The following is a 24,821-nucleotide window of genomic DNA, read 5'->3' on the forward strand; positions in this document are numbered from 1 at the left end:
GTTCTAGAGATTGGTTGCACAACAATGTGAATTTACTTAACACATTTGAACTGTGCGCTTACAAATGGTTAAGATGATAAATCTTGTTATTTTTTGCCATGATTTAAAATTGTTAATATATGAGGGAATAGAAGAGGAGGCTGAGGAAGGGAGGGTTGATGGGTAGAACTCATGGAGAAGCCTACATTTATAGGGCTAATAAAGGAAGCAGCAAAGGTCACTAGAAAAGATGGGCACGGAAGCAGGAAGTGAGTCAGAGAGAACAGAGCCCTAGAAACACAGGGATGGATAGAGGGGTTAGATGAGGGGGAAGAGAAGGGTTTAAAAATAAGAGAATAAGAGGAATTAGGGTGAGCTGCCTGAAATGACTAGCTACTGAAGTTGTCCAACTTTATCAAGAGGAGGGCCTTTGGCATCAGAGGCTCAAGATCATATTCTTCTCGCTTTTGTTTCTTTTAGGACAGTGTTTTTGTGACAATCAGTTCACTGACCAGAAACATCCAGCATTCCTTTTTATCGCAATGTTTTAATTTTCTGACTGAGGTATTGTTAGTTGTGCTATCTTGTGTCTGAAGGATGCTGAGATGGCAATATCCAATGCTAATGGTTGGGTGCTGCTTATCACAAGCCACCAAGAAAAAAAAATCACCAGATTAGACCTCATAAGGCAAGAAAAACTTCTAAACAGAGAACAAGACTGTATTTTTCTTATTGGGTTCCTTATCTCTCATGAGAACATCCACTACAGGATATGGGTTATTGAAGTGATGAGAGAAGGGTCACAGAGGGTTAAAGCATTTGTGTGTGTTGGTAATGTAAGGCCACACAACATTCACTTTTAAATGTATTGAGTTCTTTCCATGTACCTGGCATTCCTAGGCCCTGATATAAATCCCTACCCAAGTGTCCTTCTTGGAGGTAGGCTGCAGATGTCATATTATCTGCTCCCACGATGACGGTAGATTGAAAAGTCCCCAAAGGTTATATAAAACAGACATGATCCCAAAACCTGGGGGAGAGGGGACGCATGGCTGCCATGGGACAGGTGCCAGGACCAATGACAGAAGCAATTCAAGTTGGGATCTTCTCAGCCGCATGCTGCCGGGTGAAAGGCGGGGCGAAGCTTCCTAACGGGCTCTGTGTGAATGTTAACAACACTGACCCCAGCCTTCAGGGAAGCCAGAGTCCCAGGCTGCTCACCTCCAGCTTCAAGCAACCGATCTGTTTACCCCAGTGTGCCACACAAACACGTTCATTTTCTATGTGAGCTGTGAGATGAAAAAATGTTGAGGAAACACTGAGATAGGGTCAAGATTGAGAAGCCCTGGGTGCCCTGAAAGAATGCTTTTTAAAAATATATCTTATTGATTCCAGAGAGGAAGGGAGAGGGAGAGAGACAGATAGACACATCAACCATGAGAGAGAATCATTGATCGGCTGCCTCCTGCACACCCCCCACTGGGGATCGAGCTAGGGCTTTTTTTTTTTTTTTTTTTTAGGAAGAAAAAGAAACTTCAGAGAATGGCAGGTGAGGAGAGAGAAGAAAAGACACAGGTGAGTCAAGAGCAGATACACTAGAACAGAGGAGCCTTCAGATCACCTGGTCATGGCTGAAAGGAGCGAGCAGACACAGAGACTGAAGACTCAGGAGAAGGTCCATGTTCTTTCTCTCCTTCAGTCCCTCTGGTACTCATCTATACATGCTTACAAAAGCCAGGACCCTCCTCCCCAAAGACTGCTGGGAGCCGAGCAGTAGGAATAAAGGGCTCCAACTCTGGAGCAAGACTCATCTGAGGGCCAACTCCTGCTCCAACACTTGTTAGCTTTGGCACATACACTATGTATGTAATCCCCCTGAATCCTGGCTCTTCATCTGTAAGATGAGAACCACCACACCCATAGGGGTTGAGGCAGGAATTAAGTAAGATAAGGGAGGTGACAGAGCCCGCCTTCTCTGGCTGAGGTGACCTCTGCCTCATTAGTCTGGCTTTCGAACCCCGGCTGAGATCAAGGCTGCTGCGGGGAGAGCTGGAAACCTCAGGCCTGTCTGTCCTCACTTGGCAGAAGTGCCTGGAAACAAGGACACTCACTCAACTAACTCCCGGGTCTGCAGAAGCTCCAGACCAGTCTCTTTGCTCTCATCTACCACCTCAGAGCTGGAGTTCTTGCTCCTGGCACATCTCCGCTCACCCAGAACGTTAACCATTTTGTAGTCCTAAGAGCTTTGTCCACAGCCTTGGCGAGGTCTGTCCAAGTGACCCCAAGCTCTCTCTACTTGTGTTCAACCTGAGAGGCAATAGCTCAGTCCCTCCTGTTTTCTGCTTCCACCCCCCGCCACGGGACACACCATCTCACCTCCACACTGACAATGAAGCATGGTAGCAACCAAGCTTGGGTAAAAATTGCTGTTTAATATTTTAACCCTGCTGACATGGCTTCTGTAATTATTTGCTTGCTAAAATAATAGGAAAGTTATTCTGATTTTCTGAACTTATATAAGTTATCCCATTCGATTGAATATTCCATTGATTGTGGTTTGAATACCCCCATTGATAGTGATCTTACTGGTCTTTCGAAACACATTCCTCTGCACCTGGAGACCATGACAGCACAATTACTCTAAATGGCCTCAGTGGCTCCAGATAATGTGTTTCCATTGACTCAGTCGTCCCAAGATCCTAAACTATAATTAATCTTTGTAGCTAACTTGCTCAATCTAAGCTTCTGTAACAAACTGCTTTTTGCAAACCAGGTTCCTCATTCCAAACCTCGAGATGTAATCAGTACCCTTTGTGATATTTGCCTATATAAGTCTGATGTTTCGGCCAAGAGGGCACTACGAGATTTGGAGAGCATTTCCCCCTCGTAGTCCTGGCTTTGAAATAAATGTGGCTCCTTAATTCGACTTCTTGAGGCATCCTTGTGTGATGCGCGGGGTACAATACAACAACACGACCATTGCCAAAGCTCCTACACTTGGCAGTACCCAATTCAAGACCACCAATGGGTCAGGGCCTAAAAGAGCATCCTCCCCCCGCTTTTACCTTTTGAAGATAAATGTCAGATTTTTATAAAGCCTTCTCTCTTGGCATCCCTCCTTTGTTCTTTTTTAAACTAGCCACACTTGACAATATTAGCATTGAAAAGTCAAATGCAGAATAAACTGCAAGTTCTCTCCATGGCCCACCCTCATGTTCACATTAGGGTAGGTATGTCCTGTCCCATTTTAAATGCAATTCCCGCCCCTCTTTGTTTCCAGCAGTAGCATTGGTATCCTCGTGGCTTGTAAGGGGGGTCAGATTCGCAGGCTCACACACGCCTGTGGTTCTGACAGATCCAGCCCAAGGCAGCGGCCCCTACTAAGAGCCTATAATTTCTCCAACTTCAAAATTAAGATGAGGCAAGCCAAGCATACGCCATCCAAAGCTCCATCCTCCATCTGCCTGAGAACAAACCACTGCAGAGTCTGCTGAGTTTCCTCAACCTAAACACAAAGCAAAACTTCACATTCTCTGACACTAACATTTCCCTCACTGCAGAGGCCTCCCAGCAGCTGGGGCCACAGGGCTCCCTCCTTCATCCTCCGGACATTCACTCCAGTGTGAAATTCGAAGTGAAGGTCACGGAGGCCCACAAGGCCATTTCCTTCTTCTAGGTGGTGGAGAAGTGGTCAGATTTTTCTACTAGTTGTGGCTTCACAAAAATCAACTTTCCTCAGTCTTCAAAGCAACATTTCAAGATTTCACTTCAAAACAAGAAGCCCCTAGCCCCTCTCAGGTCTTCTGTTAACGTGCTCAGACCTGGACCCTCCCCTGGGAAAACTCCCCATCGTTCCTCTCCTTCCCTCATCCCTGTGATGGGCCTGTGAACAATCTTGCTCCCTCAAAACTTACAGCGGAACTCATTGAGACCTGGGGTAAAATCAGCCCTGACCCACCTCCTGATATCTTGACTTTCATCTCACCAGCAGGAGCTCTGGAGAGTGAAGCTCAAAACCACATAAAGCAGCCCAGCCAGTGTAGCTCAGCGGTTGAGTATCAACCCAGGAACCAAGAGGCTGCCAGTCCGATTCCTGGTCAGAGCCCATGCCCGGTTGCGGGCTCGATCCCCTGTGGGGGGCAGTCAGGAGGCAGCCAATTGATGATGTTTCTGTCTCACCTATGTTTCTATCTCTCTATCCCTATCCCTTTCTCTTCCTCTAAGAAAAATCAATAAAAACATATTTTAAAAAAACAACAACACATGCCCTGGCCAGTTTGGCTCAGTAGATAAAGCGTCAGCCTGCAGGCTGAAGGGTCCCCGAATCGATTCTGGTCAAGGGTACATGCCTCAGTTGCAGGCTCAATCCCCAGTAGAGGATATGCAGGAGACAGCAGTCAATGATTCTCTCTCATCATTGATGCTTCAATTTCTCTCCCTCTCCCTCTCCCTTCCCCTCTGAAATCAATAAAAATATATTTAAAAACAGACAAACACGTAAAACAAAGCACAGCAAAAGCTTTAGCCATTCACTTCCCAGATGTCTGTCTACTGCTGAAGGGTGGGTTGGGAGGATAGGTGGCCAGGAGGAGCGGGAAAACAGAAACCTTAGGACACAAAGAAATAATGCCTTAAAAATACGTTTAGACAAAAGAATATTTTTAAGTCATGACCACAAACTCAGCAAACACGTTCAGCATTCCTACTAGAGACAACTGGGACTCGAATGGGCAGCAGAGGCTCCACCAATGGAGCACTTGGGACCACATCCAACACTGCCCATCTCTGCACCCGCGCAGCAGTCACAGGTCTGAACCCCACCAAAGCCAATGAGCAACCCAGTCCAAGCCGGGGCAGAGCTGGGATTTGCGGCCAGGGCCGTCTGATTCAAAGTCCTGTGCTCTTTCTACCAAACCACAGTCGACTTGGACTGACTGCCCTCCTCTGCCCACCAACGGAGGTGCTGCCCCAGATCCAAACTGGTGGTACAATTTCTGCTGCCTCCCGTCACAACCTCCATCGGGCTAGATATCACAAAATTCTAACTAGGTAGCAAAGTTAACTTGGACAGGGCTCAGCATCCCACCAGGAAGAGGGGCGATAAAGGCCGCCTAACACAGCTAAGGGGACGTAGCTGTGTCTGGACCCTGCTGGTTCGTCTCATGGGCTGGAAAGAAACCTGCTCCTCTGTAAACTCCTGCGGCCGAGCGGATGAGTGGGATGGGTCAGTGGTGCTCCAGGGAAGTGAGAACAGCAGCAGCAGGAAGATTTCAATGCCCACTGGGAGGAGAAGAGAAGTCACCCAGGCCCGCAAGAAGGGGAGGGAGCATGAGGCAGGAGCCCCGCAGCTTGGCTAGCTAGAACTCAGGAACCGGAAACAGCTCTTCCCGCTACTCCACCTGCCCCGAGACGGGTGTGAACTTCTGCAGCCAGCCAGCCAGGGCATAATCAAGATTTAAATGGACCTATTATTCACACCCTTTGGCTCCTGTCTTTACAAAAGAACTGTCCCACACAGGACGAGACATATGCTAAATGACAAAACGAAGCCTCTGAGAAAGCTTGTATTCAGGGCTGAGCAGGCATGGATGCTGACAGAACTATTTAAGTGACATCTTTTAAATATAGGGTCCTCAGCTTGCAAAGTAGGCCAGTGGCGGGACTTGCCATCTCCCTTCCCCTCCCTGGCCAGGAAAAGTAACATCTATATTTACATTTGGGAGCTAAATTGTAAGAATGAAAATTTAAAATATATAAACACAGTATTCTGTGTCATTCCTTTTTTGTTTTTTCATCCTCACCAGAGGATGTCTGTATAATTTTGAGAGAGAGAAAAAGTGACAGAAAGAGAGAAACATTGGCATGAGAGAAACATCAATTGGTTGCCTCCCATACATCTCCCGGCCAGGGGTCAAACCTGCAACCTAGGTACCTGCCCTGACCAGGAACTGAACTTGTAACCTTTTGGTGTATGGGATGATGCTCCAACCACCTGAGATACCCGGCCAGGGCTCTGTGTCATTCCTTTAAATGAGACTGAGACAGGGGCTCAGCAGACAGCACCGTGTTCCAGAATGTCACAGGGCCAACCAGACTGGTCAATGGGACAGGCAGCTGGGAGGTAGAGGACAGCTGTGTGCACAGCTGTATTCCCATCATCTCCTCCCTCCAGACACACAGTATAGAAGAGGGTACCTCGCTCTCTGGCCAAGTCCCAGCTGCAAACACCGGGCCACTGATAAGAGTCCCCGGCTTTATAGTTGTACTCTCTGTACTCAGCCTTCACTCTCTTGTGTAGACACTATGGGTGACACAGGACGCAATGCCACAAGTGTATTGCCTGCCTGTTGCGTCAAGATCTTTGGCATAAACAAATATAGGCAACTTATTGAGATGCTTTGTGCCTTGTTCCCTTGTTCCCTGAAATGGGGAAAGAACAGTGCCTTCCCTCTGGTGACGGCTGGGGTGATTATGTGAAGCAATACACATACCTGGTATAAAGGTACTGTACAGTCAGGTGTGCCATTTCTGAGGTTTGGTTTCAAATTCCCAAAGCCAGTTCTTTCTAGGCAATGAGAACCAAAGCAGAGGAGGAAACCCAAACAAACAGTTCTGTTGTCAAACTATTTCCCTGAAACTGGGGCCCCTGCTATTAATCTAATAACATCCCCTACCCCACCCCTTTTTCAAAAACAAATACACCTTCCAATTACAAACAAAAAGGAGGAGAGTGACATCACAATAGCTGGCAAGGTTCTAAAGTCCGTGTGTGACCCCCTGCTGGCTGTCTGACCTTGGGCCTTGGTTTGCTCAATAAAGATGGTGCTTGAACCACGTGACTGTTATATGGCATAAATGAGACAATACAAATATAAAGTGCTAAGCACACTGTAAGCACTTGCTTATTAGCTGTTATTGCTCTCGTTTTGAATCCTGGCTGGTGGCGGGAGAGAGAGACAATAAATGGGGGTGGTACAACAGTTGTGAGCCTCCATCTAGACCAGTGATGGCGAACCTTTTGAGCTCGGCGTGTCAGCATTTTGAAAAACCCTCACTTAACTCTGGTGCCGTGGCACATATAGAAATTTTTTGATATTTGCAACCATAGTAAAACAAAGACTTATATTTTTGATATTTATTTTATATATTTAAATGCCATTTAACAAAGAAAAATCAACCCAAAAAAATGAGTTCGCGTGTCACCTCTGACACGCGTGTCATAGGTTCGCCATCACTGACCTAGACCCTGCGCCCTGGAGCTGGACGGCATCGGAGACTAGATCAGTGCTTCTCAAACTGTGTGCTGAAGGAGCACTTTCTGTTGGCTTTTCCCCGCAATCCAACCACGCGGTAGTGCTACTGCGCATAACCAGTGTGCAGCTTGCTCCACGTGCAACTCTCCACACTAGTGTGACACACTCATCCCGAGCGTCCAACACAAATCACAGCACCTCCTCTCAGCTTCGATACCTTCCCGTCATGGATTGAGAATCCTGATCTAGACTGTTCTTCCCCCTTCTCCTCAATCCCATTCAGAGAGAGAGGAACTGGCCGTGGTTAGAAAAATCAATCCCAGGAAAAATCAGAAAACTCAAGCGCCAGGACACATGAGGAGCACCCAGAAATAAGGCCGAAAGACAGCAAAAGAGGGAATGGCAGCAGCACAGCCCAGCTGGCACTGAGCACCTCCGTGGTCCCCATGTAGGGACAGGATTCACTGGGCTCCAGCGGGGATTTCAGGGTGCAGCCCGAGCAGCCCGCCCTCCCCGGGGGCTCCCTGACCTTGGGGCGGTCCTCCTTTCTCAGAGCCACGGCTTCCAGTTTGGCTTCGTACTCCGCTTGCACTTGGTCCCTCTTCTTCAACACGCTCTGTGGGAGGCAGAAAGGGGAAGCATGTCACACAGAGTTCACAACGGGGCCTCCAAGCCCCAGGGACTGTGTCTTCACCCCCATTCCTCCCAAACCATGGCGCCCAGGCCCAGCCACGTGCTCCTAGGACAGCTTGGCTGTGCGTGACATGTGGCATGGACTCTGGAGGAGGCAGTTTTTGTTGTTGTTGTAAACTTGTTTACTAGTAGTAATTCATGCAAACATTTTCCAACTGGGGAAGAGAGAGGGAAAGCTGGTACAAAAGGCCTCCTAAACCATGAGCTTAGGTGAGAGAGAGATTAAAGACTTATCCCCAAACCAATTCCAGGAGGAAACAATAACAATGTATAGAAACATTTTTTACTATATTTGAATAAAATACAGTCTTATCCATAATTTTCAAACTGATTTTCCACTTTAAGGAGAGAAGGAGAACCATTCTGAGACAGCTTTCTAGTGAGATCACTCGGCCCGCCTCTGAAAGTGACAGGATTCCGGGGAAGGGCAGGCGGGGTGACCAGTGCCCATCCATCGCCATGGTGATGAGGACTCTCGGCTGAGAGAATGGCGCTGTGCAGAAATGTGGAGCTTGGCAGGTGACAACATACGAGGTTTTCTGAACTGTTCATGGAAAAGTCCAAGCCAAGAGAGTTGATCCCTGGCAGACTGATTTGCTCACTGATCCATTAGCCATTTACATGTCTTCCATGCTAGGCCTGGTATTCAAAGAGCCAAGAGGTCCAGTCCCTACCTGAGGGGTTCCGGAGGGGGGAGAGGTGCAGGCACAGTGTGAGGCTGCAGGTGCTCCATGAGCTGTGTGCAAGTCCAGGATGTCTGACAGCGAGCCTGCCAGAGTGAGTGGTAAATGGGCCCAAAGAGAGGCAGCAGGACGGAGCTACAGTGACAAACCAGGTGCTCAGGATGCAAAATTGAAGGAGACGCTCACCCATGAGCGCGTCTCCCTAGATCACGGAGGCCTGGCTCTTCGACTGAGACACCAACAGGCAGACCAGAAAAGCATGCAGTTGACATTCTAGGGAAGCATCTGTTTCATCCAAGGGTTTCTCTTTTCTCCTTTTCATAGAATTACAATGGCAAACTAACAGTGGTAAGAATGTCCTTTCCCACTAATTCCAAAGTCACGTTGCTATAAAAGCTCCCGATCTTTCACTTCTCCACAGTGTGGGGACGTTCCAGCAGAGTGCGAGGTCGGGCAGGAAGGAGCCGTTTCTTGGCTAAGCTGGGGGTTGGAGGAGCAGCTTGTGTCCCTGACAACATGCTGAAAGGTGGTGACTCCATGGCTGAGAGCACTCTGGGGACAGCCTTGGAATGGAAATTCAACACCTGGAACCTTAAGTCTTCCCCCGAAGTAAGAGTTTATTAGAGATGTGTTTTACCGTGAGAAGAGAACATGAGGTCAAACCTGCAATGGCTTATTTTCCATTGTTTGCCACTCATCTTTCTCCTATGTTCTCGGGAGTTCCCTCCCCACAGTCGTCAACCTTGGACAGAGAGATTTCCAGCACTGCCTTCTAGAATGTTCCACTGCAAAGGGCATGTTCTATAATGTAACACAGTAGTCACCAGCCTCATGTGCTGACTGAGCTCTTAAAATATGGCTCGTATGATTGAGGAACTGGATTTAACTTTTATTTAATTGTATCCGATTTGAATTTAAACTTAGTCACCTATAGCGATTGGCTGCATAAGACTAGAGAACCACAAAACAAAACAATCAGAGGTCCTTTCTGGACTTCATAGAGCCCAGAAAACTTCCTAAATGCACTAGTCTGGTACCAGCAGCAATAAAAATCACAGTCTCCATCCCAGAGATATAAGCAGGATGCTGTCCTTGGAGACACACATGTGGTCCCCAGGGGCAATGAGACAGCCAGGGAGGGGCGCTGGGATGCTGACCATTGCCACAGCCTGCCTTCATGGGGTGCCTCACACCTTATGGGAAAAGCATACATATCCAGTCCAGGGATGGGAATGCGGATGAGTGGCCCCTGTAACACATCCTCGGTCAGTGTGGCAAGAAGGGGAGGGATGGTGAGAGAACAGCCCCAGCGTTTCTCCTTGCCCTGCCCCACAAGAGGCGAGGGCCTCAAGATTCAGCCACACTCCCTCCCCGCGTAGCTCGGGCCTTCGCTGCCCTCGGTCTGCTCAGTCACTGTCACCCTTGCTTCTCCCGAGGCCAGAGCGCTGCCTTCTGCAGGCTGATACCCCCGCCCCCCACACACAAACACACATCACTGGGCAGCAGGAAAAACTCACAACAATGAAAGCCGCAACCACCCTGCCGGGCTGAAAGGGTACTGTCCCATTTTCTATGGAGAAGGCGAAGGTCCAGTGGAGGGACCGGCTGAGGCAGCCACTGGTTAATACCGTAGTGCTGACTCACCCAGGGTTTCCCAGTCTGACTGCAGGCCAATCACAAGAAAGGTGGGGAAACACGTTTTGAAGCAAGAGAATCGGTGTACAACCACCACCCCTGTTCAGACTGGTGGTGATGGTCTGAAAGGACTGGTCTCCCACCCAAACACTGGCTCTGTTGACCACACTGGTCAACCAGCCTGTGGCAGCTCAGGCCTCACCCTGCAGTGGGGTGAAAGGGACAAGAGACCCAGGTGGCATTGGCAGAGAGGTGTCCCCATCACTGAGTGACAGCAAAAGGTACTCATCCTCTGAGCTTCCCACAGAACTTCACAGGGATCTCTGCATCTAGTGACACCAGAAACCAGAGCGGTGGCGTGCGCGTGTGGAGAAACTTTCCCCGGCACCTCCTCTCCACAGCCATCCGCACCCTGTTTTTGTGCTACCTCAATGCTTCCTCATTCACCTCCCAGGTGCTGGGGATGCAGCAGAGAACAGAACCACAAAACCCTCTCCTTCATGGAGCTTACATAGAGGGTAGGTGGACAGTACACAAGTAAAATATAATCATACAGAGCCCATGAGGCAGTGCCAGGTGTCGGGGGGAAAGTGGAAGAGGAGAGGGGGGTGTAAAGTGCACAGGGTTTGTAAGATGACAGGATTGTTCACAGGGTGGCCAGGGAGGGCCTCGGGGACAACGTAACTTTTAATTCACAACGTGGAATCAATCCCTCTTGAACCCTATATATTTTTTTAACCTTGTTTTTTTCTTTAATGTGGAGCAGCTCATCGTGATTTCAAAGTGTTCCCAGTAATATGGAATTTCACTACCTTATTTTCAAATACAGAGAGGGAAAATGACTCCGTTTCTTTAACAAATAAATTGCAAGGAAAAATAAATAGATGGGGAGGGATTTTGAAAATATTTGAAAAATGTATGAATTTTATTTGGATCCCAATTTGGAAAAAATATATAAAAACAGCATCTGAGACAACTGAGGAAACTGAACGCTAACTGGATATTTGAGGAGAATAAAAAAAAGAAATTTCTTTAGGTGTGATGATGACATGGTTCTTTCTTTTTCAAAACAATGCTCATATTTTAGAGGTATGTACTAAATGTTTTTGTATGAAATAACATGATATCTGGGATTTTGTTTAAAACAATACAGGGGTGGGAGCTGGGAGGGGGTGGGAGCAGAGCTAGAACAAGATGGACCATGAGTGGACAGCTGCTGGAGCTGGCTGATGGTACAATGGGGAATTGTTATATTTTCACTCTACTTTGAACATGTTTGAATTTTTCTATAATAAAAGTTAAGCAATGGAAACATAATACTTGTCATCCAAGTGTTTTATCCAGAAACTAATAACAGTCATTATACTACAATGACAAAAGTGTCTGGGAGTTGGATTACAGATACCTTCTGTGGTTTGGCTTTCAACATCTCCACTGGATTTTTTCCAAGAAAGTGCCACAGTGGTTAGTATCAACAGGAAAGCTCAACACTCCCCTCTCCACCCCCAGTGCTCATGCTCATACCTTCCTCTGGGGCAGTTGTGGGCTCACAAACTTGTAGGGGGAGAAAGAGCCAGTCCAAAACTAGCCCCAATACAATAGGTGAGCAGCTATTAAAAAAAAAAAAAAAAAGAACAAAAAACCAACCTTCCCAAGTCCAGAAGGTTTTTAAGCTCCAAAATATTCAGATGCAGGGTGAGAAAGTATATGAAGCAGCAGGGACAGCTTGGCCATGCGTAGAGAATTAAGAACAGAATGGTTCATTCTCTGGTCAGGGGCTGACAGCCCAAAAGACCCCAGAGGAATTCATGTAAAATGAGTGTTTAGTATGAAAGAAAGAAGCTCAAGTGCTAATAAAAATCAAATACCGAACACAGCCCTGTAGCCTGTTTCTGGGTGGCTCTCTAGGAGAGCATTTTCCTACAGGCAGGAAAATGAGTCTGACTTGGTACTGGTAACGTCATTTATGATTAAACTAGAGGCACAGTGCATGAAATTCGTGCACGGGCAGGGTCCCTAGCGGCTGCCGGCTGCCAACCAGGGCGTCCCTTCCTGTGGCTGGCCGGCCGGCCCTGCCCTCTGGTCAAACTCCCAGTTGAGGGGACAATTTGCATATTAGGCTTTTATTATATAGGATGATTAAATTTAAGTTGCCCCTTTCAACATGCTCCTTTTACACATTTATTCTATTGAAAACAGGATCACCAGTGAGTTCAATGTTCTAGGACAAAGTTGGTAATATTGGAACCATACATTCCTCCTAATTTTAAAAGATAGTTGTTACAGAAAATTTGGAAATTAAAGAAAAATGTAGAAGGGGGTCAGGGGAAGCATCCCTAAATCTCATCTTTCAGGCACAAGCATTAGCACATTATGTCTTCACTTCTCGTCTCTTATCTTGAATGACTTCTTTGATGCTCTCCAATGTCCTTTTTCTTTTTTTGGCACTTCTGTTAGTTATTCAGATGTTGAATTTTATAGTGTAGTCCTCTCGTTTTCATATATTTTCTCTCCAACCCTCGATCTGTTTTTTCGTTTCACTTTATATGTGATTTCCTTAATTTTTTCTTCTAACTCTTCTATTGATTTTTTTTTTCATTTCTATAATGATCTTAATTTCCATGTGCTCTTTGTTCTCTGGGTTTTAAAAATTCTTGATTTATGGCTAAGATCTCTCTTTTCTTTTTGAAGATATTAATGATTTTTTTTTCCTGGAAATTTTCCTCTCCCTCAATGATGTTTCACTCAATATGCTTTTTCTTCTTTGTTTTTACCTGATATTCTTATTAGAATCTTCTCTTAAATAGTTGGTGGCTTTTGTCTGTCTAACAAGCTGAGATGGAAACACTGAAAACCTGATTGAAAGCTCTCTGCACATCCAGGGCTTGCTGACAGTTCTCTGTAGGGACTCTGCTGGGTCATTCTGTTGAGGATCTGCCCCTCCCCTCCAATGTCAGTATCTCCCAGTCTCTTCTAGTGGCCTGTCCAGATATTCTAATCCTTGCAGGGAAGGTATAAGGCCGAGAGCCAAAGTCTCAACATTCAGTAACCTTTTACTTAACATCCTGATTTTAGGACTTTTGTCCCTACCCTCAATTGTGCCTGGTGTCCACAGACTCTCTATTTTACCCCCTCCAGAGAATTTACCTCCAGTTCTGCCATATGGGGAAGGGCCTGTGGCTTGGGTGTGAGGCGTGAGAAAAGAATCAGAAGCTCTAACTTCTTCTGGGCTCCTAACATTCTTCTAGTCAGCTCCACCTTTCTGTTAGTCCCAGAGGTTCTTGGTGCTCCCAATTCTTGGCCTTTCTGAAAAGTTCCACGGTGTAGACTTGGTGGCTTCTTAGTTTGACCACAGGGAGCTCCGAAGGCAGCTGGTTTGGGTTGCCTAAGTCCCTCCTCACCTCTACATTTGCTTTCTAGTCCCCAATTGTACTGATGTTGCCTCCCCTTCTATCACTCTTTGTCTTTACAGGTGTAAGGCTTTTTTAAAAAAATCATTCTGGCCCTAGCTGGTTTGGCTCAGTGGATAGAGCGTCAGCCTGCGGACTGAAGGGTCCCAGGTTCAATTCCAGTCAAGGGCACGTGCCTGGGTTGCAGGCTTGATCTCCAGTAGAGGACGTGCAGGAGGCAGCCAATCAATGATTCTCTCTCATCATTGATGTTTCTATCACTCTTCCCCTCTCCCTTCCTCTCTGAAATCAATAAATATGTATATTCTTAATTTTTTATTTATTTTTTATTTTTTAAAAATATATATACATTTTTTTATTTCAGAGAGAAAGGGAGAGGGAGATGTAAGGTCTGGGGCTGGGAAAACAGTAACTTTCCCGATCCCACCCGCTGAGTTGGACAAACAACCCAGAATGACCAAGCCACAGTTGTGCCAACTTCCTGCTAGACAATAGTGGCCACCCTGGGACCCACCGGAACGACCGAGCCACAGTTGTGCTCACATCCTGCTGTGCTAACTTCCTGATGGACAATAAATGACCCCCGGAGACTTCTCAGGATGGCCAGGGTGCAGCTGTACAAACTTCCCGCTCATAAATCACCCGCCACAAGCTACCTCAGATAAACCTGACTGGTCCAACAGCAGCATAAAAAATCTCTGCCAGGCATAGGCGGGTGTGACTCCCCCCGGCCTGTGCCCCCAGACCGCGGGACCTCACCCGAGAGCTTTCAATAAACTCGATCTTTCGCTCTTACCCTGCTTGTCTTGGTCAATTTATTGGCTTCGGTCGGATTAAATCTCACATCTCAGATTAAAAATTACATCTTGGTGCCGAAAAACCCGGGAGGTCTAGATGCCTTTTGGCCAGGACCCCCCTGATCGGACCAGCCGGCCTCCAAACCGATCTGCGCCCGTTCTATTCAGCATTCCTAGGGACCCCTGTCTGTAGTCGGGCCGCGCCAGGGAGCCCTCCTGTAAGATATCCCAGGGATATCTTCCCCGGACTTGCCTCTCCGGTGGGGACGCCCCCGAGACGGCCTGCCCCCTGTCTCTGTATTCGGAGTTCTCTCCCAATCGGGACGCCTGCTTGAGAGACCTCTCCGACCGGGACCTGAATCAGTATGGGCAGCAATTCCTCCAATCCGGGCTCCAAAACACCCTTAGGGTGCGTTCTCTCCAATTGGCGCGAATTAGGGTATGATCAGCCGGAACAGAGAAAGCGACGCCTCATCCGATTATCCACCAAAATATGGCCTCGCTACGCTCTGGACAATGGCTCCGTCTGGCCCCGGGACGGCACTTTCGATTTCGGAATCTTAACTGACCTAACCCATTTTTGCCAACAAACAGGTAAATAGCCTGAAATCCCTTATGTTCAGGCCTTTTAGTACTTCCGCTCTCGCCCCCAGCTCTGCCTGACCTGCTCTCCCACCCAAATTCTCCTCGCTAACAGACCCGAAAGCTTCCGCTCCACAGGTTCCAGATCAGCGACCCGTGGCCGACTCGCCCCCCGACGGACCCAGAGGACTCAGCATTAACCATTCTGCCGGAATCGCTCGCAACACCCCTGGTCCCAGCGCCTCCACCCGTCCCCTGTTCCGGAACCGCTCTACCCCCCACTCCCATCTGCCTAAATATGTATATTTTTTTAAAAAATCATTCTGGTGTCATTTTTGTGCAATTTCATTAATAAGATTAAAAATGTATTCCATCTGCTATCACTAGGAATCTCACAGTTTTAATATTACACTTTCTAATTTTTAAAAAACATTTGAGATCACGTACATTTCTATATCCCACTTTTTCATATTTTCAAGAAATTAGGGCTTCAATCTATAATCACTTTTGTTTAGGAAGGAGAGTTTTTCTCTCCCGACTCAATCTTCCAGGAAATCTCTTGAGTTTTTGAAAAGCACCAGAACTGGTCAACCTAAAGCAGCAATTTTCAACCTTTTTCACTTCATGGCACACATAAACTAATTACTAAAATTCTGCAGCACACCAAAAATAGGTATAATTTTGATTCAATCACACTGGACAACTATTATTGTGTTGTCTGTTGTCATTTTTTAATTTGACAGTCTAAGGGAAAAGAGGTCAGTGCCCCTGACTAAATAGTCAGATATTGCATGCTTTACAAATTTTTGCAGCACACCCAGTGAAAATCACTGACCTAAGCATCAACTCATTACTTGACTTGTTAGCTCCACCTTGTGGCCCCTGAGGGGAAAGGCGGCTGGCTGAAAAAATCATCTTACAATTCTCTAACTCAAAGATGAATTCTGTCTTTAAACCCAAATTTATGTATCCACATGAGACCTCTAATCACGATCACTGATGACGTCCATATGATTAAGTCCAATGGTTGCTGTTTATCAAGGTCCTTCTCCTAAAAACATTTGGCTTTACAGAGGTAATCCTCCACTTTTTTTCCTCCTACTACACTGACCAGTCCTTCTCAGGCTCATTTGCTACTCTTCCTCCTCCTAATTATTGTCATGCCTCAGGGCACAGGTTAGACTGTTAACCTCAATCTCATCCCTAGATGATCTTCCCAACTCTCACAGATTTAAATGCCATCTATGTACAAATGACTCCCACATTTCTACTCCCACTCTGACATCACTACGTTAATGACTAATAGGCATTTTTTAATTCAACCTGGCCAAAACAACTTGATCCCCAACTTCACAATCCATTTCTCCCAGACTTGTCCTGCTCAATAAACAGTACCACTGTCCACCCAGTTGCTGAAGTCAAAACCCAGGAGTCATTCTCAATTCCTTTCTTCCTTTCTTCCTTTCTTCCTTTCTTTCTTTCTTTCTCTCTTTCTCTCTTTCTTTCTTTTTGTTGATTTTAGAAAGAGAAGGGAAAGGAAAGAATGAGAGGGGGGAAAGGGGAAGAGGGAGAGAGGGAGAGAGAGAAACACATCGATTTGTTGTTCCACATATTTATGCATTCATTGGTTGCTTCTTGAATGCAGCCTGCCCAGAGATCGAACCCACAACCTTGGTGTATCAGGACAATGGTCTAACCAACTGAGCTATCCAGCCAGGGCAATTCCTGACTTTCTTACTTCACATTAATACAACAGCAGGTCTACCTGGCCACCTCATCCAAAATATATCCCAAATCCACCCACTTCCCCATCACCGTTTAGTGTAAGCTCTGACACCTCGGTTATCTGCCACTTGGCTACCTGTGACAGTCTTCTAAATGGTCCCTACCTCCACTCCCTCTTTCTAAAACCCATTCTCCATACTGCAGCACTAGTTGTCTTCTTAAAGGAAGAACTATATACTGTCATCCCCTTCATAAAACCAGATAGCTTCCCTTTTATTCCTAACTAGAGGTCCGGTGCATGACATTCGTGCACTGGAGGTGGGGGTGGGGGGTCCCTCAGCCCAGCCTGAGCCCTCTCACAGTCTGGAACCCCCGAGGGGTCCTTAGCGCTGCTGCGGAGGCGGGAGAGGTTCCCGCCATTGCCAATGCACTTGCCAGCCGTGAGCTCGGCTTCTGGCTGAGCAGCGCTCCCCCTGTGGGAGCACACTGACCACCAGGGGGCAGCTCCTGCATTGAGTGTCTGCCCCCTGGTGGTCAGTGCACGTCATAGCGACTGGTTGTTTTGCCATTTGGTCAATTTGCATATTAGCCTTTTATTATATAGGATAATAAAATCCTGACTCTTACCAACCATGGCCTTTAAAGATACAAATTCTACTATATGCCCTGGCCCCTATCTTGCCCCCTCCCACTTCCTCCCTTGCTCATTGGGCTTTACTCACACTGGCCTCTCTGACCTGCAAGGACACGAAGCTCATTTCTGCTTTAGAACTTTTGCACTGCCTATTCCTTCTGCCTAAAATGCTCAATCCTACATGTCATTTGAGTCTCCAACTGAAGCCTCTTCCTCTGTGTGGCTTTCCCTGCCACCCACTCTTCTCTCATCTCACCCTAGTCATTCACCCACACCTCTGAGATAAGCATGCTCTTGGACTTGTACATACACCTATCTCTTAAAAATAACAAGTTACATGACGTACTATAGTTATACAGGGTGGGGCAAAAGTAGGTTTATAGTTCCCATGGAAAATAAAACAATAATTAATGGATAACAATACAAGAATAAATTCTGTTTCATGTACTCACAACTGTAAGCCTACTTTTGCCCCACCCTGTATATCTGTAAATATTTCAACTTCACCACACTGTCAAATTCAATTAAATATTTGCTGACCACCTTCTATGAACTAGACAGTGTGGGAAACAAGATGGCCTTGCCCTAACCTTCTTAAGTAAAGCTTCTCCAGCTCCTGGCCTGGTCATAATGACACCAATATTTAAAAAGCATTGACAGAAATTTGGTAAAAACTCTAAGATATTCTCTCCTAGCCCATCACTAACTTAATTACATTTTACACACGCACCATGTATAGAATGTGAAATTCCCTCTCAGGACTCACCTGCAAATGTCTACAGGGCATTTAACTTGAGTCCTGGGCACCATGGTAACGTTGTTATCCCTCCTTCTCGGGCACTGTTCACTCCCGCTTCACAGCATCCTTGGAATACTCGTTTTCAACCATCTCTCTAGTACAAGATGTCCCCATTGTTCACTGCACATTGTGCACCTGTTCCACAGGGCCTGACAGCAACCCTCCTTTTTGTGTGCTTTCTCTCTACCTCCAAAGGGAACAGAATGTCCCTAAACATACCAGAGCTCAAGGAGAGACAACTGAAACTCGGCCTTGAAAAGCGAGCTGATCTGGTTTCCTTCTTAGTTGATGTAAAGACACAGACTCAAGGCCACTGGTTGTTAGAATGGTGGCCATGGGACAGAGAAAAGATTTACCCATTGGGCCCTGTCTCTTCATCTATGAAATAAGTTAGAGGAGATGATTCCCAAAGGCCTTTTCGACCTCAGAGAAGAAGCCCAGTCTCAGCCCCATTAGGAAAAAGCTTCAGTGAATGCCAGCATTTTCTCCATGTGGGCTCCACTGACACTCAGCTAGCTACTTCCCATTCCTAGGCACAGGCCTGACTCCAAATCATGAGGACAAATATTCACTTTGGTTCACTCTAGGCCATTGCAGACTGACAAACGTCAGTCTAGAAGCCCAGTGCACAAAATTTGTGCATGGGTAGGGTCCCTAGGCTTTGCCGGCGATCAGGGCCCAGCAGGTTCCCCGCCTCCTCCTTCCCTCACTCCCTCAGTGCCCTGCTGTCACTGGTTGCCTGCCATGTTCCGCACTGCCCCCTGGTGGTCAGTGCACGTCATAGCGAGCGATCGAACTCCCAGTCTCCCAGTCGAACTCCTGAGGGGACACTTTGCATATCTGCCTTTTATATAGATAGATATAGAACAGTTTTCACACCAGTCCTTCACAAGCCCTGTATTCCAAGTTTAGTTTTCATGCTGAATAACAAAGTCTGTCCCACGTATACCTTAAAAATCAGAACGTTATTTTGGAAGTAAAATTGTATGTCACTCTTAGAAAAAGAAAGTGTAGATAAGAATTCTTAAAAAGCAGTAAAGTCAAAAGGCCAGGGAGCCACTTAAGACACCTAACTCTCCTGAGGTCTTTAGTCTTGGCCACACGGACTCTGACAACCCTACATGCAATCTTGGCTTTGCCCAGACCACTCTGCAGATACTTTCCTGTTGAAAAGATGGGGAGCAGGAGGCCTTCTTTCTTTCTAAATGGACTTAGCTCAGCTCACCGTGGGGCAGACAGGATTTCAGAGGCTGCCAGTCAACACTTCCTCCACATGCCTTTCCCCAGACAACACTGTAGACCAGCGAATTTCAACCTTTTTCATCTCATGTCACACTACACTAATTACTAAAATTCTGCAGCACACCAAAAAATTTATTTTTTGCTAGTCTGACAAAAAAAAAAATAGGTGTAATGTTGATTCATTCATATTAGATGGCTATTGTGTTGCCTGTTGTCAATATTTTTAATTGAACAATATAAAGGAAAAGGTCATTGCCCCTGACTAAATAGTCAGGTATTGCATATTTTAAAAATTCTTGCGGCACATGGTACAGCAATTGAAAATCGCTGCTTGATTAACCCAATTAATGTTTCTCCAGTGAACAAGAAACAATACATAAGTGTCACACAGTGGGTGAAAAAAAAAGAGCAAACAAGTGTTTCTTTGATGTATAACTTCAATTATTCAAGCAAGCTTCTTATGTCTCACTGTGTAAAAGTATTTTGATAAAGATGTCAGATAAATCCTTGCTCAATGAGAATTTAAAATCTTGCTTCAAGTACAAACGTATATTAAGTACAAACATACTTGCTCTCCAAACAGCCTAGGTACAGGCTGGGGCCCTTTCTCGTGCGGGCATTAAAGCATTTGATCCTGAATTTCATCTTTATGACTTTTTTCTAAAATATCACAAGTATATGCTTTGGGTTGGTTCTCTGTTCATTCCTTTTGCTGGGCAATTAAGATGTCCTTTTAATCTAAAAACCCATGTCCTTCAGCTTTGGGAGATTGTCTTGAATTATTTCTTTCATAATTTCCTTCCCTCAATTTTTGCTGTTCTCTCTCAATCATAAACTCTTATCAGTCAGATATGCTGAAACTCTAAGATTAATCCTTCTGACCATTCTTTCACATTTTTAGTATTTTTGCATTTTTATTCTACTTTTCAACAACTTTGTTTTACTTTCCAAGATTTCTTCATCCTTATCTTCCAACTTTTCAATTTTATTTCAGCAACCATTTTTTAACTTCCGAGAACTCTAATTATCCAATTTTTCCTTTTCCACAGCATCCTGTTCTTGTTTAGAAGACTTTATACCCCCTTGAACTCTCAGTGAACACTAATTAAAGAATTTCTTCCAAACTAGTTTTTTCACATAATTCACATACTTGGTTCACCATGTGTTCTATTTATATGTCCATGATGTCCATCCACATGTCTGATCCTGCCCACCCAGGATAAAGGAAACCTGTACCACCTGCAAATAGGCAATAATCAATTGATTTTTTTGATAATAATTATAACAGAAAAAGCGCCTAAGTGCATAAGAAGGGAGTCAGCTTACCTTCATGGAGTCAGAGTATAAAATATATTCCCTGAGCACAGGCAGAAAGTCTTCTGTCATGTCATCTGTCAGCTCTTCCAAGGCTGTGGAGCAGTTGCCGATGCACGCTGACACGCCCTCTAGGGGTTCAGCCAGCTCCCCCTCTAGCGCGCTCCACGTGGAGTACACGGGCCCATATTCTCTGAGCTCTACAAGGTACTCTAAAGCGGGAAGAGGAACCAATAAGCTTGGCTGGGCAGCAGTCGCTGGTATTACGGACTCAGTAACCAAGATGTGTTCACTCACCTGATCATGCTCCTCTTTGGACACAACATTGCTTATAACAATTTTTTAATTTCTAAAAGCTGATGCTACAATCAGCTCCACCCCATAATGAGAATGCCATGCTTCTAGGTAATGAGGACCACACTGCCTTCTGGGGGTAAATGGTAGAAACTACATCCATCAAATACCTAAAAAAATAACCACTCTCCTACCCACACAGTGAAGCAGTATTTTAACAGTGGTGGCAGAGTTTCCTATAGGTTTAGGGGATGTGTGTGGGGGTATTTTTTTTAAATCAGTCACAATGGAAAAATGGAATTTTAGGAAACATTTGATACAGGAAATGTGGTCTTACATAGGCAGACTCAGTCTTTCATTCAGGGGTTATCCCACCCTCTGGTCCTTAGATGTGGACGGTACCTACAGCTAACTCCCAACCCTGCAGGCCCCACATGATGCCATCAGTGTGTAAAGGAGAATTAAATCACAGGAACCAAGAAAAATGTTATTTCCCCTCACAAAGAAAATATGGCTCATCACTGTCACCAGGATTCTTGTCATGACAATAAAATGTCGCTGCCATTTTTTTTTTTAGCAACCAATGGGTGGCGACTATTGGAGAATTCTTTCCAATGTGCTTCATATCACTGCCAGCATGTTCATTAATACTGTTCAGGTATGTTTGGCTCACATGTGTGCAAGAAGGCAAAAGGCCCCAACATTCTGGGATACAGAAAAGCAAGTGGCCACGAGAGGGGTGGGGAGGAAGTGGAAGAACAGCCAGGATGAATAAAAAAAGGTCTCACTCCCTGACTGGTTTGGCTCAGTGGATAGAGCATCGGCCTGCGGACTGAAGGGTCCCAGGTTCGATTCTGGTCAAGGGCATGTACCTTGGTTTCGGGCACATCCCCAGTGGGGGGTGTGCAGGAGGCAGCTGATCAATGTTTCTCATCGATGTTTCTAACTCTCTATCCCTCTCCCTTCCTCTCTGTAAAAAATCAATAAAATATTAAAAAAAAAAAAAAAAAAAAAAAAAAAAAGGCCTCACAACTCCCCAGGCCAGGGAGAGCGGGTTTGAAATGCAGCAGGGCTCGTTAGGATCATAACTTCAGCAAACACAGGTCACCACACTGTCCTTTTGTCCTTTTTTTTATTTCAAAGAGGAAGGGAGAGGGAGAAATAGATAGAAACATCAACTATGAGAGGGAATCGTTGATTGGCTGCCTCTTGCATGCCCTAAATTGGGGATCAAGCCTGCAACCCAGGCATGTGGCCTGACTGGGAAGTGAACCATGACCTCCTGGTTCACAAATTGATGCTCAACCACTGAGCCATGCCTGCCAGGTCTTTTGTCCTTTTGAACCACCTTTCTGCCAGAAAAGATACCCGAGTTTGTTTTTAAACCATCACTCTTATTAATGAAGGGAGACTGAGTCAGTATCTCCACTTCTAAAGCAAAAGTTAAGAGAGGGAAGTGAGAGAGCCTAGATACTCAGAGGTGGTTGTTTGCCCTGGGGAAAGCCAACACTAGGCTGAAACGCAAGGCAAAGGAAGCACAAGGTTATACTCTGCTCACAACTACCTCTTCCCTTCCTTGTATTTACTTATAGTTTTATAAGCAGAATGTGGCCTCGTTCCATCACTCCAGTGCTTCCGCATTTGATTCTGCTTAGCACACGACTGACATTTCTGCAAATGTGGTCCCTGGGCACAGTCAAACTCGCAACAAAGAGCTCACCTATTTCTTCTTTGATGATCCGCTGGGCTATCCGATCTATGGTTCCCAGTTTGAGTGCAAAAGTGTCTAAGTATTCGCCGATGGCTGCAAACTCCAGAGGCCGACTCCTCAGCTTGTAGCCTCCGGCGACATGCTTGACCGACTCGCCCACTCTGGTCAGCAGCGCCATCCCTTGCTTCTTGTAGGCATTCAGGTCCTAAGGATGACAGATGAACGAACAAACTCGAAGGGCTCAATCACTCACACGGCCAGGACTCAGTAACCAACTCCATCAGACAGTTGCTTTTGGAAACGGGAGGACTCGGAAAATAAGGAGCTGAGTTAGAGGACCTAACCACATACACAAAGGTGCCCTCTCCTTGCCATCACGTCCACCAAGCTCATGGCCTGCCTTTCTAATCAGGTTCACTTACCTGAGCATGCTCTCCTTTAAACAACACTGTGTTTCCAACATCATTTTTAAAAAACTTTGACCAAAAACAAAAAGTCCCTTCCTCCCTTGCAAAATATCCTAAGTTGTCTTTAGAACCAAAATTCAAGGACTGAAATTCATTCCATTCATTTATTCATAGCTCAACCAAAGCCAAATAAGTAGAGAGTAAAGGGTGGGAAGCCAGACATGGGGACAGAAAAGCCAGGGCTAGAAAACTCAGGGCAAGGGCAGCTGCTGTAACAAAACATTGCATGCTGGGCTTCTTGGTCAAGGCATACATGGGAAATACAGTGAGCAACACAACCATTGTATCTCAGTTTAAAAATCACATTAGTCTGCCAGGTAAAACAAGCTTCTTCCTATCGCTAAACTCTAGGAGGAGCTGACAGTGTCTTAGGTTGTTCTATGTCCCTAACTTGAACGGTGCCTGTTCAAGAAGATAGAAGATGCAGGTGTCTGTTCCTTCTGTCCACTCTCAGTGCAAACAGAATGTTAATTCCTCGTCCTAGAAAGGCATGTCCACAGGGAGATAAGGGACCATTGCTTTCTGGTGACCCCGTCTGAGGTAGGGGTAGGGCAGAGAACAGGGAATCACAGTGAACACAGCTGTGCCATTTGACACACAATCGGAGCTTGGATCTCTGTGGCTGAAGTGTAGACTCCTCCTGATTTCACTTCCTTTTCCTTCTTCATGCAGTCAGGGCCTTCACTTTTGCTCTTGATTCCACCCTTTCTTATCCACCCCACCCCAACTTCCCTTCCCCTCCCCAACTTCCCTTCCCCTCCCCTGTCTGTATTTTCAACTTCGATTCCTTCAGCATGTAAACTATACCCAAGGCTTGCCCATCTTAAAAACAGCAGAAACCACCTCCAGCCCCCATCCTCTACTTCGTTCCTTGTTTTCAAAGTCTGGCTGCCTGAGAGAATGTTCTAAAGAATCCATTTCCTGTTCTAACTTCAGACGTTCTAGACCCCCCAAAATATCCTCATACGCACCAGGCTTTCACAAGACCATAAGGAAGCTCTGGAATTCTCAGCATTGCTTCCAGAGACAGTGTTTTTTGGTGTAAGGCTAGATCCAAAAGGGCTCCTTGAACTGCATGCGCTCTAGTTCGAGTAGAGCTTTGAAAGGGCAACGCCAGCTATCCAGGTTCATTAACATGCTGAACAGTTATTTATAGTACCTCTCTGACTGTTGCATCCATTCTGCCAACGATGAAAACACAGATTTGAACATAGTTGATACTGAGTGTCCCCTACCACTCCCAGCATTCCTGGCTGCTGCTTCAAGACGCTTCTGGTTTGGGATAAGATCATGTCATCACAAGGAGAAGGATGCTTCTGCATTCACTGTGGCAGAACGTGCAGGTGGGTAATTTAAGAACAGGACTAAGTTTTTGCTGATGTGTTAAAAGAAAAGGTGGAGTGCTGGAGAGATGAAAGAATGGGAATATGGGGAGTTGTTCTTTAATGGGTACAGTGTTTCAGTTCTGCAAGATGAAGAAGTTCTGTCCAACAATGTGAATATACTTAACATTAATGAACTATACATTTTCAAGTGGTTAAGAGAGTCGATTTTATGTTATATGTATTTTACCATAATTAAAAAGAAAATATTGGGTCATTTA

At 45.9% G+C, this 24,821-nt stretch overlaps 1 protein-coding gene across 3 annotated transcripts in view; it reads right to left on the reverse strand.

The window, feature by feature from the left end:
- Positions 1 to 24,821, reverse strand: part of SNX30 (sorting nexin family member 30) — a 168,555-nt gene that overhangs the window by 94,539 nt on the left and 49,195 nt on the right. For all 3 annotated transcript variants that reach the window (XM_070430897.1, XM_070430899.1, XM_070430898.1), the window contains exons 5-7: positions 22,761 to 22,956; positions 20,759 to 20,958; positions 7,762 to 7,848 (exon numbers count right to left, since the gene is read on the reverse strand). In XM_070430897.1, coding sequence (XP_070286998.1) covers positions 7,762 to 7,848; positions 20,759 to 20,958; positions 22,761 to 22,956 — 483 coding nt within the window. The remainder of the gene's footprint in view (positions 1 to 7,761; positions 7,849 to 20,758; positions 20,959 to 22,760; positions 22,957 to 24,821) is intronic.

Source organism: Myotis yumanensis, unplaced genomic scaffold (assembly GCF_028538775.1).
Source record: "Myotis yumanensis isolate MYYU_CA2020_CCGP unplaced genomic scaffold, mMyoYum1.0.hap1 SCAF_12, whole genome shotgun sequence".
In the NCBI taxonomy this organism is placed as follows: Eukaryota; Metazoa; Chordata; class Mammalia; order Chiroptera; family Vespertilionidae; genus Myotis; species Myotis yumanensis.